The sequence below is a fragment of the Martes martes genome (genome assembly GCF_963455335.1).
Source record: "Martes martes genome assembly, contig: scaffold_135, whole genome shotgun sequence".
In the NCBI taxonomy this organism is placed as follows: Eukaryota; Metazoa; Chordata; class Mammalia; order Carnivora; family Mustelidae; genus Martes; species Martes martes.
The window spans coordinates 124361-137520 of NW_027666442.1; the positions used below are offsets into that span (position 1 = coordinate 124361).

General features: G+C 37.5%; 1 protein-coding gene across 10 annotated transcripts in view; it reads right to left on the bottom strand.

Moving 5' to 3' along the window:
- The window catches only part of LOC308338017 (ankyrin repeat domain-containing protein 26-like), a 140450-nt gene that overhangs the window by 103147 nt on the left and 24143 nt on the right, over positions 1–13160 (bottom strand). For all 10 annotated transcript variants that reach the window (XR_013966355.1, XR_013966356.1, XM_080831571.1 and 7 more), the window contains 5 exons: positions 12796–12937; positions 8238–8266; positions 8074–8146; positions 2888–2970; positions 335–483 (listed from right to left, as the gene is read on the bottom strand). Coding sequence is in view for 8 of the 10 variants with exons in the window: in XM_080831571.1 (XP_080687697.1) it covers positions 335–483; positions 2888–2970; positions 8074–8146; positions 8238–8266; positions 12796–12937 (476 nt within the window). In the remaining 2 variants the exon portion in view is untranslated. The remainder of the gene's footprint in view (positions 1–334; positions 484–2887; positions 2971–8073; positions 8147–8237; positions 8267–12795; positions 12938–13160) is intronic.

Here is a 13160-nt window from a genome sequence, read left to right on the forward strand (position 1 = left end):
CTTGGGATAAGAGGTCAGAATATATAAAATTTTTGAAACACACTGCTAAATCACCCTTCGGAAGGGCTTTACCAATTTTATTTAACAACAGTGTATAAGAATGCCCTTTTCTTCACATTTGCTAACTTTGGTTGTTAATTTTTTAATAAAATATGTATCACTATGATAGCAAAAAATGGTATCTCATTATTTAAATTTTTCTGATTAGCACCCAAGATGAAATAGCCTTACTAAAAAACATAAAATTTGTTAATCATGAATGTTAGCTCCAACTAGAATTTGTTTTATAGGAAAATAATAATTACCTACTATTTAAGCATTGCTATAGGCTTACCCATCAGATTCTTCATTTTCCATAATAGGACATAGGTTGTTATCAGTTTTTCCACTCCCTCTTTGATGCATTAGTCCAGCAGCAGCAGAAGCATATACGCTTTCTAATACTGCCATTTCATCATTTTGGTGCTTCTCCGTTTCTTCAATCTTTAATGGAAGTTTGATAAGAAGGATAATCGTTACTAGTTTATTCATTAAAATGAACTTTTTTCATTAATTATACATGTTTAAAGATTTTATTTATTTATTTATTCATCAGAGAGAGAGAGCGCACAAGCAGGAGGAGGTGCCAGCAATGGGAGAAGCAGGCTCCCTCCTGAGCAGGGAGCCCAATGCAGGACCCCATCCCAGGACCCTGGGATCATGACCCAAGCCAAAGGCAGGCTCCTAACCAACTGAGCCACCCAGGCATCCCAGAACTTTTTTCATTAATTATATCATTTGACTCTTAGTTTGTCCTAATTTTAATTGATAAAAATATTTTGTGCTTATCATTACAAGTAACTGCAATTTTTATAAATTCTGCTTCATTTCTGTGTCAATAAAAAGAGAGGAATTGGGATACGTGGATACCTTGTTGGCTAAGTATCTGCCTTGGGCTCAGGTCATGATCCCAGAGTCCTGGGACAGAGTTCAGGCCTGCTGCTTCTGCCAGGACTTCCCCCTGCTTGTGTGCACATGCTGTCTCTCTCTCTCTCTCTCTCTCTCTCTCTCTCTGACAAGTAAATAAAATCTTTAAAATAACTAGTTTGGTTTATACTTTTTGCCATTTGCATGTCAAACTCCTGGTCTTCTTTCCCTTCAAACGTAACCCCTGGGTTCCTTACTTTTTTATTTTCTATGTCACTATCAAAACTGTCATTTTTGTTAAAAATATGCTCAAAGTCTGATTTGTTATCATTTTCAGAGTCTGATTTATTTTCACTTAAGGAAAGATCAGAAGATGACTGGCAACTATGATCTGAGGATGAATGAGAAAGAACGACATTTTCAAGTCTAGACTCTTTCTGTTCAAAGATGCAAATGCATCTTTTTTCTCACAATCAAGTCTATCATTTGTCAAATTAGAAGGTATTTCCATTAAGTTTGCTCCTTCTTTAAAGTGACCATGTAGTGAATCTTCCTTAGGATAAGCAGTAATTTTTTTTTTTCCACAAATTTCACCAAACTTCTGCTTTAACTCTCTGGTGATGAGTTTTAACTTATTTTTCCACTCTAATTTGTCTTGTTTGGTCCACATGTCCTCACACTTTTGAACAGAGGGATGTTCTGAATATAAAAATCTATCATCCTCTCTATCACATTCCTTATTCATTCCTGGTTCTTGAGCCATTTTTGACAGATATAAAAGTTAAATTGCTGTGTTTCATTTTCAGATGTCCTTTCTGTTGGCATACATGTTTGTAAAATAACTTTATCCTTAAGTAATCAAGTATGGACAAAGAAAAAATTAGAAAATAATTAAAATTTAACTGTTAAATGTCTTAATCTATGTTAAGCTGCTCCCAAATCACTGGATTGTAACTAAGAAGCGAAAATAACTTGCCCTAGCCTGAGACAGAAGAAAAACACAAATCCATAAACTTAACTTTGTCAGTTTTTTTAAACTAAACAATTCATTACATGTCACATCTACCAAAAAATGAATTAGATGATTTTCAATGTTATAAACTTAAAACCATTTTATCTTACCATACCTTAAACAGTGACCCCAATAGTGCATTTGAGAATTTTTTTAAAGATTAATAACTAGAGAATAGACAAACTTATTATTAGGAGCCAAAATCAATAAACATCAATCAGAAAGAAAAATAAATTCCTAAATTTTAATTCAAATTATATACTATGATAGTGTTATACATCACTATAAATTATCTGCCTGTATCCAGCTATTGTAACGTCCACTGAGAGTGGATAAGAAAAATGCGAATAATATTTACAGATTCCCTATATGGAAATGAAATAACTGAAAACGTTCCTGTTTATTACCCAAATACAAAGGTCCCATCCTGGAAGGTTTGATTCTACAATAGGCAATTGTGTTCATTTTATGATCCTACTCTCTGAAGTCAACTACACAGAGATCACAAGACAAAATAAATCTTTAATCTTGGCATTAGTGACTGACAATACAGAACTGCACGTTTTGAACCACTGAGAACTGCACATTAAGAACCACTCCTTCTACATGAATCTAAGTCAATAGTCATAATTGTTATACTGCACTTAATTTCAACTGCTTAAACATATGGTTCAGTATTTGATGTCAACTTTTTAGCATGTAAAAACTTACAAAAATGGAAGAAGCAAACAATATTCAGGAATTTTTTTGGTCCAATTCCAAGGATGAAGTTTAACTACAAGCTACTATAAATTCTAACAATATTTTAAATATGGTAACTTGTAAAATTTTAAAAAACTAAATACTAAATTATAATCGATCAACTTCAATACATTTTGTTCAGAAGATAATTTCATTTGAGCTATGTTACATTCTTAAAGCAGGGAAAACAATATAAAATTGGAAATTTAAATTTAAATTTGTATATACCTGCAGGTGTTTATTTTCACTTTCATTAAGACTTTCTTCCTCTTTTTCTGTTGTCATTTCTAAGTCTAGTTCTGCTGAAAAATCTATATATTTTATTAAAATAGACAAATTAGACTGGTTAGATAAAAGCTATAACCTTCATAAAAATAGAAAACAACATCTTATCAATTAAGAGTTTAAATTAAACTTAATCTTTAGCTGGATATTTACTTTAAGAAATACTTTTCATTATCAAAAACTTCAACAAACCATTTGGGAAATACTAAATGTCACTAGGTTAAAGGCATACAAACATCTCAAAGAATCATTCACAAATTCACCCACCTAACACCAATGAACAAAACAATCAGAAACAAATTTTTAAAATGCAGCAGAAAGATATAAAATCACAACAGACTATTCTTTACCTTGTTACAGTACCTCTTAAACGTCACCCTAAGCTTCAACTACAACATTATTCATGGTTTCCAAAATTACTAGTATTTTTTATGCCTTTATCAGTGTACAACCTTCCTATGGGTGTATTTCCCTGATGAATGTAAACATTCCTAAAATGTTTTCCTCTACTTCTTGACAAATTTCTTCACATCTTCTAGGACACAGACTGCTACACAAAGTCATCCTTGATTAAGGCTACCCTTCCCTAGATAAATAGATCTCTTTCTTTGGGGCTACGTTAGTACCATACAGATTTTTCTAGTGCATCTTCACCACCCGAACTGTAAGTTACTTCTTTATGTGTACATATTCCTTTTGTTACTAGACTGTATGGGACAATCTCTCTCTTTCTCTTTTTTTAAGAGAGAGACGGGGGGAAGGAGAAGAGGGAGAGAGAATTTTGACCAGGCTCCACGCCCAGCACTGAACCCCACTTGGGGCTTGACCTGAGCCAAAATCAAGAGTTGGACACTCAACCGACTGAGCCCCCCAGGGGCCCTGTATGGGACAATCTCTTAAATCATCTCTGTGTAAACAGTCTTTATTCTACTCAGTAATTATTTACTGAGTTCCCAGTAAGTGCTAGGCACCCAGGTTTAAAGCAGCATGTAGATAAAAGGTGTCAGGAATGGTTTTTGTAGAGATAATGCCTGAACTGAGACAGCAACACTGAGGTCAGCCAGAGTCAAAGGGGTTAGAGGGCGCAGTAAGACAAGGGAGAGAAACACACAACAGGGTAAATATCTGTCTAAAATACAGGAATCAAAGAGGAAGACACCAAAAGCAGTTCAGATGCCAGAGAAAAGGGCAGACAGTAGAAAGGGTTAGAGAGCTTAGCAGAACTCAAAATTATGAAAGCCTTATATGTAATTTTAAGATACCTGGACACAAACATATTTTCAACAATGGTTCACAGTCATATTTGCATTCGAGACACATCACTCTAAATGCTGTGGAGAGGGATGAATCTGAGGGGCATTGTAATAAAAGATGGGAGATGAATGAGAAGGCACTGATGCAAAATAAAGATGAAGCACACCTGAACCGACAGAATGGTTCTAGAAATATTGAGGATATAAAATTATCAGGGCCAGTACAGAATAAATCTATATTAAATGAGTAAATACACAATCTTGGGTCCCTAGCAACCAATTTTGCTCGTTACTTTATAAAAGGCATCAAGTGGGAATTATTCTACATGAACTGTTTTAAGTTGAATGTATTTATTTTATAATTTTTCTGTTCCATATCTTCCTATGTTACAGAAGCCTGTGGGTGCTTTGTTTTAAAAGTCCTGCTTCTTGGATCTACCAAGCTCATGAGGAAGTAACAGGAACAAGTCACTTGTATAGGTAAGTAACTTTGAATTTATTGTCTGCATTCACTACTCTAGGAGATAATTGAAAATCTTTTGAAACTATAGTGTTAATTCTACAAGTAAAGAAAGAACATAAAACTACAGGGGTGAAAAAAATACTGTACAATTTATTAGTACCGACCTGATCATATGACTGATGAAAGGCCCTTAGTTAACTGGTACATTAAGTAGAGCACACATTAGATATGGTTAATCAGTAGACTGAGTATATCAGGAGAATGTTATTTTTAAACGGTGTAGTACTCCTTAAAACCAATATTCCACCTATTCATCAAAATTAATGAAGGGGGGCGCCTGGGTGGCTCAGTCAGTTAAGCGGCTGCTTTCAGCTCAGGTCATGACTGGATCCTGGGATGGAGTCCTCCATCGGGCTCCCAGGTCAGTGGGGAGTCTGCTTCTCCCTCTGCCCCTCCTCCCACATTTTCTCTCAATCTCTCTCAAATAAATAAAATCTTCAAATAATAATAATAATAATAATAATAATAAGGGGCATCTGGGTGGCTCAGTGAAGTAAGTGTCTGGCTGTTGATTTCATCTCAGGTCATGATCTCAGGGTCGTGAGATCCAGCCCCACATCAGAGCCCGTGCTAAGCGTGAAGCCTGCTGCTTGGGGTTCTCTCCCTCCCTCTCCTTCTGCCTTACCTCCCTCCCTCCCCACCTTCTTGCTCTCTAAAAAAATAAAATAAAAATAATAAAACAAGAACATAGACTATGCATACATAGTTGAGAAGATGATACTATATAGTAAATTCTCAATGATTCCCATTAATGCTGGGAAAGACAACTCTAAAATAAAGTCATAGAGAATATAGGAAATATTTTAATATTTGGTTTGGGAAGCTGCATTTTCTAGTTACATTGAATATAATTGGACCAATACTTGTGAATTTAAAGCTATAAAAATAAAGTTAAGAAACTTTGTTTTCAATAAGCAATCTTTAGACCTCAACCTAGTATCCTTAGCTGAGCACAAACTTCTAAATATAATACTGCCACCCACTCTCAAGTGAATGCTAAAAACAGCCTAAAAGAAATTACAATCTCCAAAATCTTTTTAAAAAAAGATTCTACGGGGGATATGGACATTGGGGAGGGTATGTGCTATGATGACTGCTGTGAAATGTGTAAACGTAGCGATTCACAGACCTGTACCTCCTAGGGATAAAAATACATTATATGTTTATTAAAATTTTAAAAAAATTCTATTTATTAAAATAAAAAATATGTATTTCAGAATTAGTGTCACACTTACTGATAATAACAATTTTAATATTTAGGGAACCAATCCTGTATTTCTATAGTTTCCAAAAGTAGTTTGATTTGGTAGATCATGTCAGTCTTTCAAGGGTTTTTGGAAACAGCTCTCGTATCAAAAAATTACCTATCTTAAAAAAAAAGAAAGCCATAGCTTCCGTATCTCACTTGAGTAATGAAGACCGACGTAACCTGTATCTTTGATGTCCAAAAGACCTGAGGAGGATGGATATGTGGTTCTAGTGCAAATACCCTCGAGCCATCTAAAGTGAATTCTCTGGAGTTTCCTTCTCAACTCCAAGACTTCTCAGCTAACGTAACTTTCCCTTTTCCCTTGTTCCCTTCGCTACGCCCCTTCAAAAAGTAATTTCTGGGAGCACCCGGACGGAACGGCGGGTTGAGCATCTGGCTCTTGATTTCGACTCAGCTCATGAGGACAGAGTCTTCAGACGGAACCCTGCATGGAGACTCCAGGCGCAGAAGTGAGCCTGTTTGAGGAACCTCTCCCTCTGCCTTTGCCCCTCCCCCTGATCATTCTCTGTCTCTCTCAATCTTGCTCCCTGAAACAAATAAAGAAAAAAAAATCCTAAAAAAAGACCTATTTGTGGATCTATAGTCTTGATTGTTTTTGTTTACACCCTTTTTATTAGGGATTATCTCCACCACTTCTTTCCTTTTTAGTTAGCACTAGTATCTTACATCTATAACCTCCCTTTCTGCATCTCCTTTCTCCCGTCTAGCTGAAAACATGCTTACAAACAAAAAGAAAATAATGTTTTCCTTGATCCTGTGGTGTCTTGAAGTATCCAGTGGCCTTTCCAGGTGTCTCTACGTGGAAGTCTCCACCCTTGCAATGGAGCACATGACCAACGCACCATTGACATTTGCATCACCTGACAGGTCAGAATGCAGGATCCCAGACCTGCCGCTCACAATGTTCATTATTTTTGAAAGATTGTATTTATCTCTTTGACAGAGAGAGATCACAAGTAGGCAGAGAGGCAGGCAGAGAGAGAGGGGGAAGCAGGCTCCCTGCGGAGCAGAGAGCCGGATGCGGGGCTCGATCCCAGGATCCTGAGGTCATGACCCGAGCCCAAGGCAGAGGCTTAACCCACTGAGCCACCCATGCGCCCCTCACAATGTGCACTTCTTTTTTTTTAAAGATTTCTTTCCTTCTTTCATTCTTTCTTTCTTTGACACAGAGATCACAAGTAGGCAGAGAGGAAGGCAGAGAGAGAGAGGGGGGGAAGCAGGCTCCCCGCAGAGCAGAGAGCCTGATGTGGGGCTCGATCCCAGGACCCTGGGATCACGACCTGAGCCGAAGGCAGAGGCTTCAACCCACTGAGCCACCCAGGCGCCCCCACAATGTGCATTTTTAACAAGGTCTCCGACGATTCAGTAACATTGGAGAAATTCTGGTCCATACTGAGTCTGCTGCCACATTCCTTCACCTTAACTTCACCTTCTAGAAGCAAGCTTCACGTTCGTCACTATCAATTCTTCAAAACTGGAAAAGTCTTAAAAGTCACAAACTTTCTAATAGACTTTTTAGCACGGCTAAACTTCCTCAATTCCCCCCAAACTGACCCTGCTCTCTTCTCCTTCCAATACTCTTACTTGGCACTCAATGATACTATTTATGAAGTACCACCATTTCACATGCCATCCAGCCACACATTCTTATAGCTGACTAGAACATAGCTTTGCATCATCAACCACGTCAGTCCTTAATGTCTACCCAACAGCGAGGAAAGCAGTAACAGGGGGGAAATTTTGGTATCCGACTCCGACAGGTTTTGGTACCGGAAGCGCCCCTGATACCCTTCCGGCATTTCAAACAGTCGGCTCTTCCTTTTTAAAGAATTGAGCTAAACCTTCCCTGTTTCAGAAGCTCTTGTTCTTAGGCTTGTAAATATCTTCTGTTCAAACATAGATATCAGCAATAACATCTACCTTATTTATGTCAGAACCTTCACTGAAGCTTGCCCCCACAATTAAATAACTAACTAACTAAATAACTAACTAAATAAAAAGACTTCAGAATAAGAAGACTGTGAGCATTTCAAATATTTTAGTGGACTTCTTTACACCGTTCAATTTGTATTGTAAAATTTACCTGATTGGGATGCTTGAATTTCCTCCATGTCTCTGGGTTGATTCGAAATGAAACCTTTCCCCTCGACAGCAGGCTGAATGGGTATTGAAACAATATGATTAAGACATAATGAACATTTCATGCAATCTGTAGTTAAAGCCTCAAAATAGAAATGTAAGTTTTACCTTCCGGTGAGAATATTTTCCTGGAGTATCTAAAAAGCAAAAGGGTCATCTAGTTAGCTCCATGTACATAGAGAAGCCCACAAACACTCATGCACTTAGTACTAAGCTGAATCCTCATGCCTGGCTCAGATGACAAATGGGTTTGGGGGTTGTTTCTGCAGACAGGAAGGTGGGTTGGCCAGAAGGGCCATTTCTAATGAGAGGAACAAATCGTGACTCTGAGTGGACATACGTGAAAGCCCATGGTAGAATGCTACACCACATCCTTAAGGCAGCACAGCAGAATCATTTATACCATTGGACTCTAAGTATGTATGACCTGCTTCAATTTGTCCTGTCCTGTAGGAGTACACAGTGCTGATGATAGGCCAACTGAATGCATAACTGAGTTTTCATCAAACAAAACCGTAGGAACTGATCAGCTTGGATATACACTTGTGGGATCACAGTTACCAAAAGTACTCATTTTTGTCCGTATCCTTGTGGGCTACCGGTATGCCGACATTTCCTGCATCCACTAGTTTAGCCACCTTAAAGTTTCTTCATTCACTTATACAAGAAGGTGTATAAAACACATCTAGGAAATAATGTACAATAGCTTTAAATATGGAAATATGACTATGTATATGGAACAAAATCTATTGAATGGCCACAGAAATCCTAGGTACTGAAAATCTTTGGTCATGTCATACTTATTGATAAAAACAGTTTTAGCATACAGGGAACCAACCCTATAATTTCTATTTTTGTTTTTTTTTAGATTTTTTATTTATTTGACAGACAGAGATCACAAGTAGGCAGAGAGGCAGGCAGAGAGAGAGAGGAGGAAGCAGGCTCCCTGCGGAGCAGAGAGCCGGATGCGGGGCTCGATCCCAGGATCCTGAGGTCATGACCCGAGACCAAGGCAGAGGCTTAACCCACTGAGCCACCCACGCGCCCCTCACAATGTGCACTTCTTTTTTTTAAAGATTTCTTTCTTTCTTTCTTTCTTTCTTTCTTTCTTTCTTTCACAGAGAGATCACAAGTAGGCAGAGAAGAAGGCAGAGAGAGAGGGGGGGGAAGCAGGCTCCCCGCTTGATCCTAGGATCAAGCCCAGTGTTGGACTCCCCAATTAGAGGGGAATCTGCTTCTCCCTCTCCTTCTGCCCCTCCCCCCTGGCTTGTGCTTGCACTCTCTCTCTCTCTCTCTCTCTCTCTCTCTCTCTCCTTCTCTCTCTCAAATAAATGAATAAAATCTTTAAAAAAAGAAAAGAAAAAATGGCCAAAACCTTTCTAAACTTAATGAAAACTCTAAACCCACAGATCCAGAAGGATCTGGCTAGGAGTGAAGAAAAGAAAGTAAACCTTTATAATTTTCTTAAACGACATATGATGTGTTATAACATTACTAGATGGAGGACTATGATGCTTACGTCATATACTTTAGGCCCTAATCACCAAAATAGCAAAACTAAAGAGTTACAGCTAGTAAGCGAAATACATACATACACATAAACACATAAATAAAACTAAATCATAAAAATTACTTGCTTAATCCAAAAGAAATCAGAAAAAGAAGAGAATGGAATGAAGATCGGAAAGGACAAATTGAAGTCAAACAACATGATGACAGATTCAAATCAACTACATCAATAATCACAGTAAATGAAAATGGTCTAAAAGTCTCAATGAAAAGGCAGACTGTCAAAATGGATAAAAAAGGAAGACCCAGCTATCTGCCACCTATAAAAAAAATGCACTTTAAATGTAAAAACTACAAATGTGTTAAGAGGCCAGAAATATGATAGACCACACTAACACTTGGCAAAAGAAGGCTGAGCCTGAGCGGTTACATTAATACCAGACAAAACAGATTTCAAAGCAAAAACATTAGCAGCAATAAATAAGTTCATTTAATAATGATAAAAGGGTCAACTAAAGGAAGCATAATAAACCTAAATGTTTATGCATCTATTAATAGGTTCAAAATACATAAAGTAAAAATTGACAGAACTTCAGAGAAACAAGCAAATTCACAATTATAGTCTGAGAGTTCAGTAGGCAGAAAATCAGCAAGGACATCGTAGACTTGAACACTACCGTTCTTCTCAAGCATCCGTGGAACACTTACCAAAAGAGACTATATTCTGGGTCATAAAATAAATTCTAATAAAAGGAGTAAGTCAAAAGAACTGAAGTCATAAGAGTGTGTTTTGTGACCACAAAGAAATCAAATTAGAAATCAAGAATAAAAATATCTCTGGAGAATACTCAAATATTTGCAAACTAATTAACGCCCATCTAAATAAACCCTGGGTCAGAGCGCCTGGGTGGCTCAGTTGGTTAAGTGTCTGCCTTCGGCTCAGGTCATGATCTCAGGGTCCTGGGATCAAGCCCCACACTGGGCTCCCTGCTTAGAGGGGAGTCTGCTCTAAGACTCGCTCGCTCTCGCTCTCTCTCTCTCACTCTCTATCTCTCTCTCTCAAATAGATAAAATCTTTAAATAACCCCTGGGTCAAAGAAGTAAGGAAAAAAGAAATTAGAAAATATTCTGAACTGAATGGGAATGAACATATAACACCTAAGAATTTCTGGAATCCTGCAGTAGCAGCACTCACATGAACATTTATAGCACTGAATGTATATACTAAAAAAGAAGAAAAGTCTCAAACTGATGACCTTTGGCTCCACCTGAAGAAATTAGTAAAATAGTAGTTAAAAAAAGTTTGATAAATTTTGGTTATGTAGAAAAATCTGACAGAATTTTTTAAAAAGCTACTAAAACTAATAAGTAAACTTACCAAGTTCAAGAATGAACCTGGATCCATACCCTGTATCATAAATAAAAAAGAACTCAAAATGGGAGTGCCTGCATGGCTCAGTCAGTTAAGTGGCTGCCTTTGGCTCAGGTCATGATCTCGGGTCCTGGGACTGAGTCCTGTGTCCAGCTCTCTGCTCAGCAGGGAGCCTGCTTCTCCCTCTCCCTCAGCCTGCCATTCCCCCTGCTCATGCTCTCCCTCTCTGTCAAATAAATAAATAAACAAATAAAATCTTAAAAAAAAAAAAAGGACACAAACTGGATCTCATGGATCACGGATCTAAATGTAAGACCTAAAACTATAAAACTTTGTTATTCAACTGCGAAACTTCTAAAAGAAAGCGTGAGAGAAAACCTCTGACCTTGTGCTAGGCAAAGATTCCTCAGATAGGAACACCAAAAGCAAAAATCCATAAAAGAACAAAGGTATAAACTGGACTTCATCAAAAAGAAAAACTGCTCTTCAAAAGATACTGCTGAGAGAATGAAAAGTCACAGACTGGGAGAAAATCTTTGCAAAAAAAAAATACAGGTGATAAAGGAACTATATCTAGAATATACAAAGAATTCTCTAAACTCAACAGGTAAGAAAACCTAATTTTTTAAAAGGTTTTATTTATTTGTTTGACAGAGATCAAAAGTAGGCAGAGAGGCAGGCAGAGAGACAGGAGGAAGCAGGTTCCCTGCTGAGCAGAGAGCCCGATATCGGGGCTCGATCCCAGGACCCTGGTATCATGACCTGAGCCGAAGGCAGAGGCTTTAACCCACTGAGCCACCCAGGTGCCCCAAGAAAACCTAATTTTTAGAATGACAAAGGATTTGGACAGTTCAAAGAAGATATACAGATGGCAAATAAGCCCACGAAGATATGCTCAACATTATAAGTTATTAGGGAAATGTATATTAGAACCATAATGATACATATACTACAGACCCATCGGAACATCTAAGACTTAAAAAACTGACAATACTAAGTGTTCATGAATATATAGGGAGAAATCAGAACTCTTACACATTGCTAGTGGGAATTGGAAATGGTGCAACTACTTTAGAAAACCATTCGGCAGTTTCATAATGAGGGAATACAAAGAGACACGAGACTTAAGGGTTATTACCTGCCTGAATTACAGTTAAGGTTTCATATGCATATACATATGTCAAAACTATCAAATTATACACTTCATAATGTGCAGTTGCCCTAACTTAAGCTGTTGAGGGGAAAAAAACCTCTATTATAAGAAAAAATATCTAAAACAGTGGCTGAGACACGGACAGAAGAATATGAAACAATCCAAGATGAAGCTGAGAACTGTGGTTTTTCACCCCAGAACGATGAGACGTAATAACTAAGCTTTAAGCAAGGGGGTCACGTGATGAAATATAAATTTTTAAAAATATATGGTAACTATGGTTGCAGTGTAGACCAAGATTCTGGGAAGTGGAATGCCAGGGAAAACAGTGCTGGGTCGTTTCAGTTTTCTAGGACAAATGTAGTGGTAACCTGACCTGACCTTGGGTGAAGGCACACAAGAGGAGAGTTAACACACATCAGGTGTGCCATTGCCATGACGAAAAACATAGTGGAAATTACAGCTCTTTGGCTAAGAGTATTCAACATTTCTCTATTTTCATATAAAACGTATTTCTGAGATGAGTAGCTCTATAACACATCAGTGTTGTATGGTACAGCACTAGACAAGAAGTGCACATATTACTATAGTAATGTACATACAAAGGCTTCATATTTACACAAGGGTCTTACCTTTACAATCCATGCGATGTTGTTCAATTAGCGACATGCAAGTCATATGATTAGAGCAAGGCATGTGGAAACCCTCCGAAATTGTTTCAGATGACAGAGTTAAGTCATCAAAGTCATCCATAGAATCAATTTGCTTTTTGACCTACAAATAAATAATACTACTTCAAAATGTCCCCTAAATGTTGATAAAATATACTAAGTGTAGAGAGATGATAAATACCCGTATCTTTTTACAAGAGTAAAAAAAAGGTACTTTCAAAAGGACTGATTTTTATCAAAATGACCTTTATCAATAACTAGTGTTTCTGAACAACTTTTTCAACGTATATGTCTGTACAACAAAGGCAGATTTTCTCTTTTTTCAC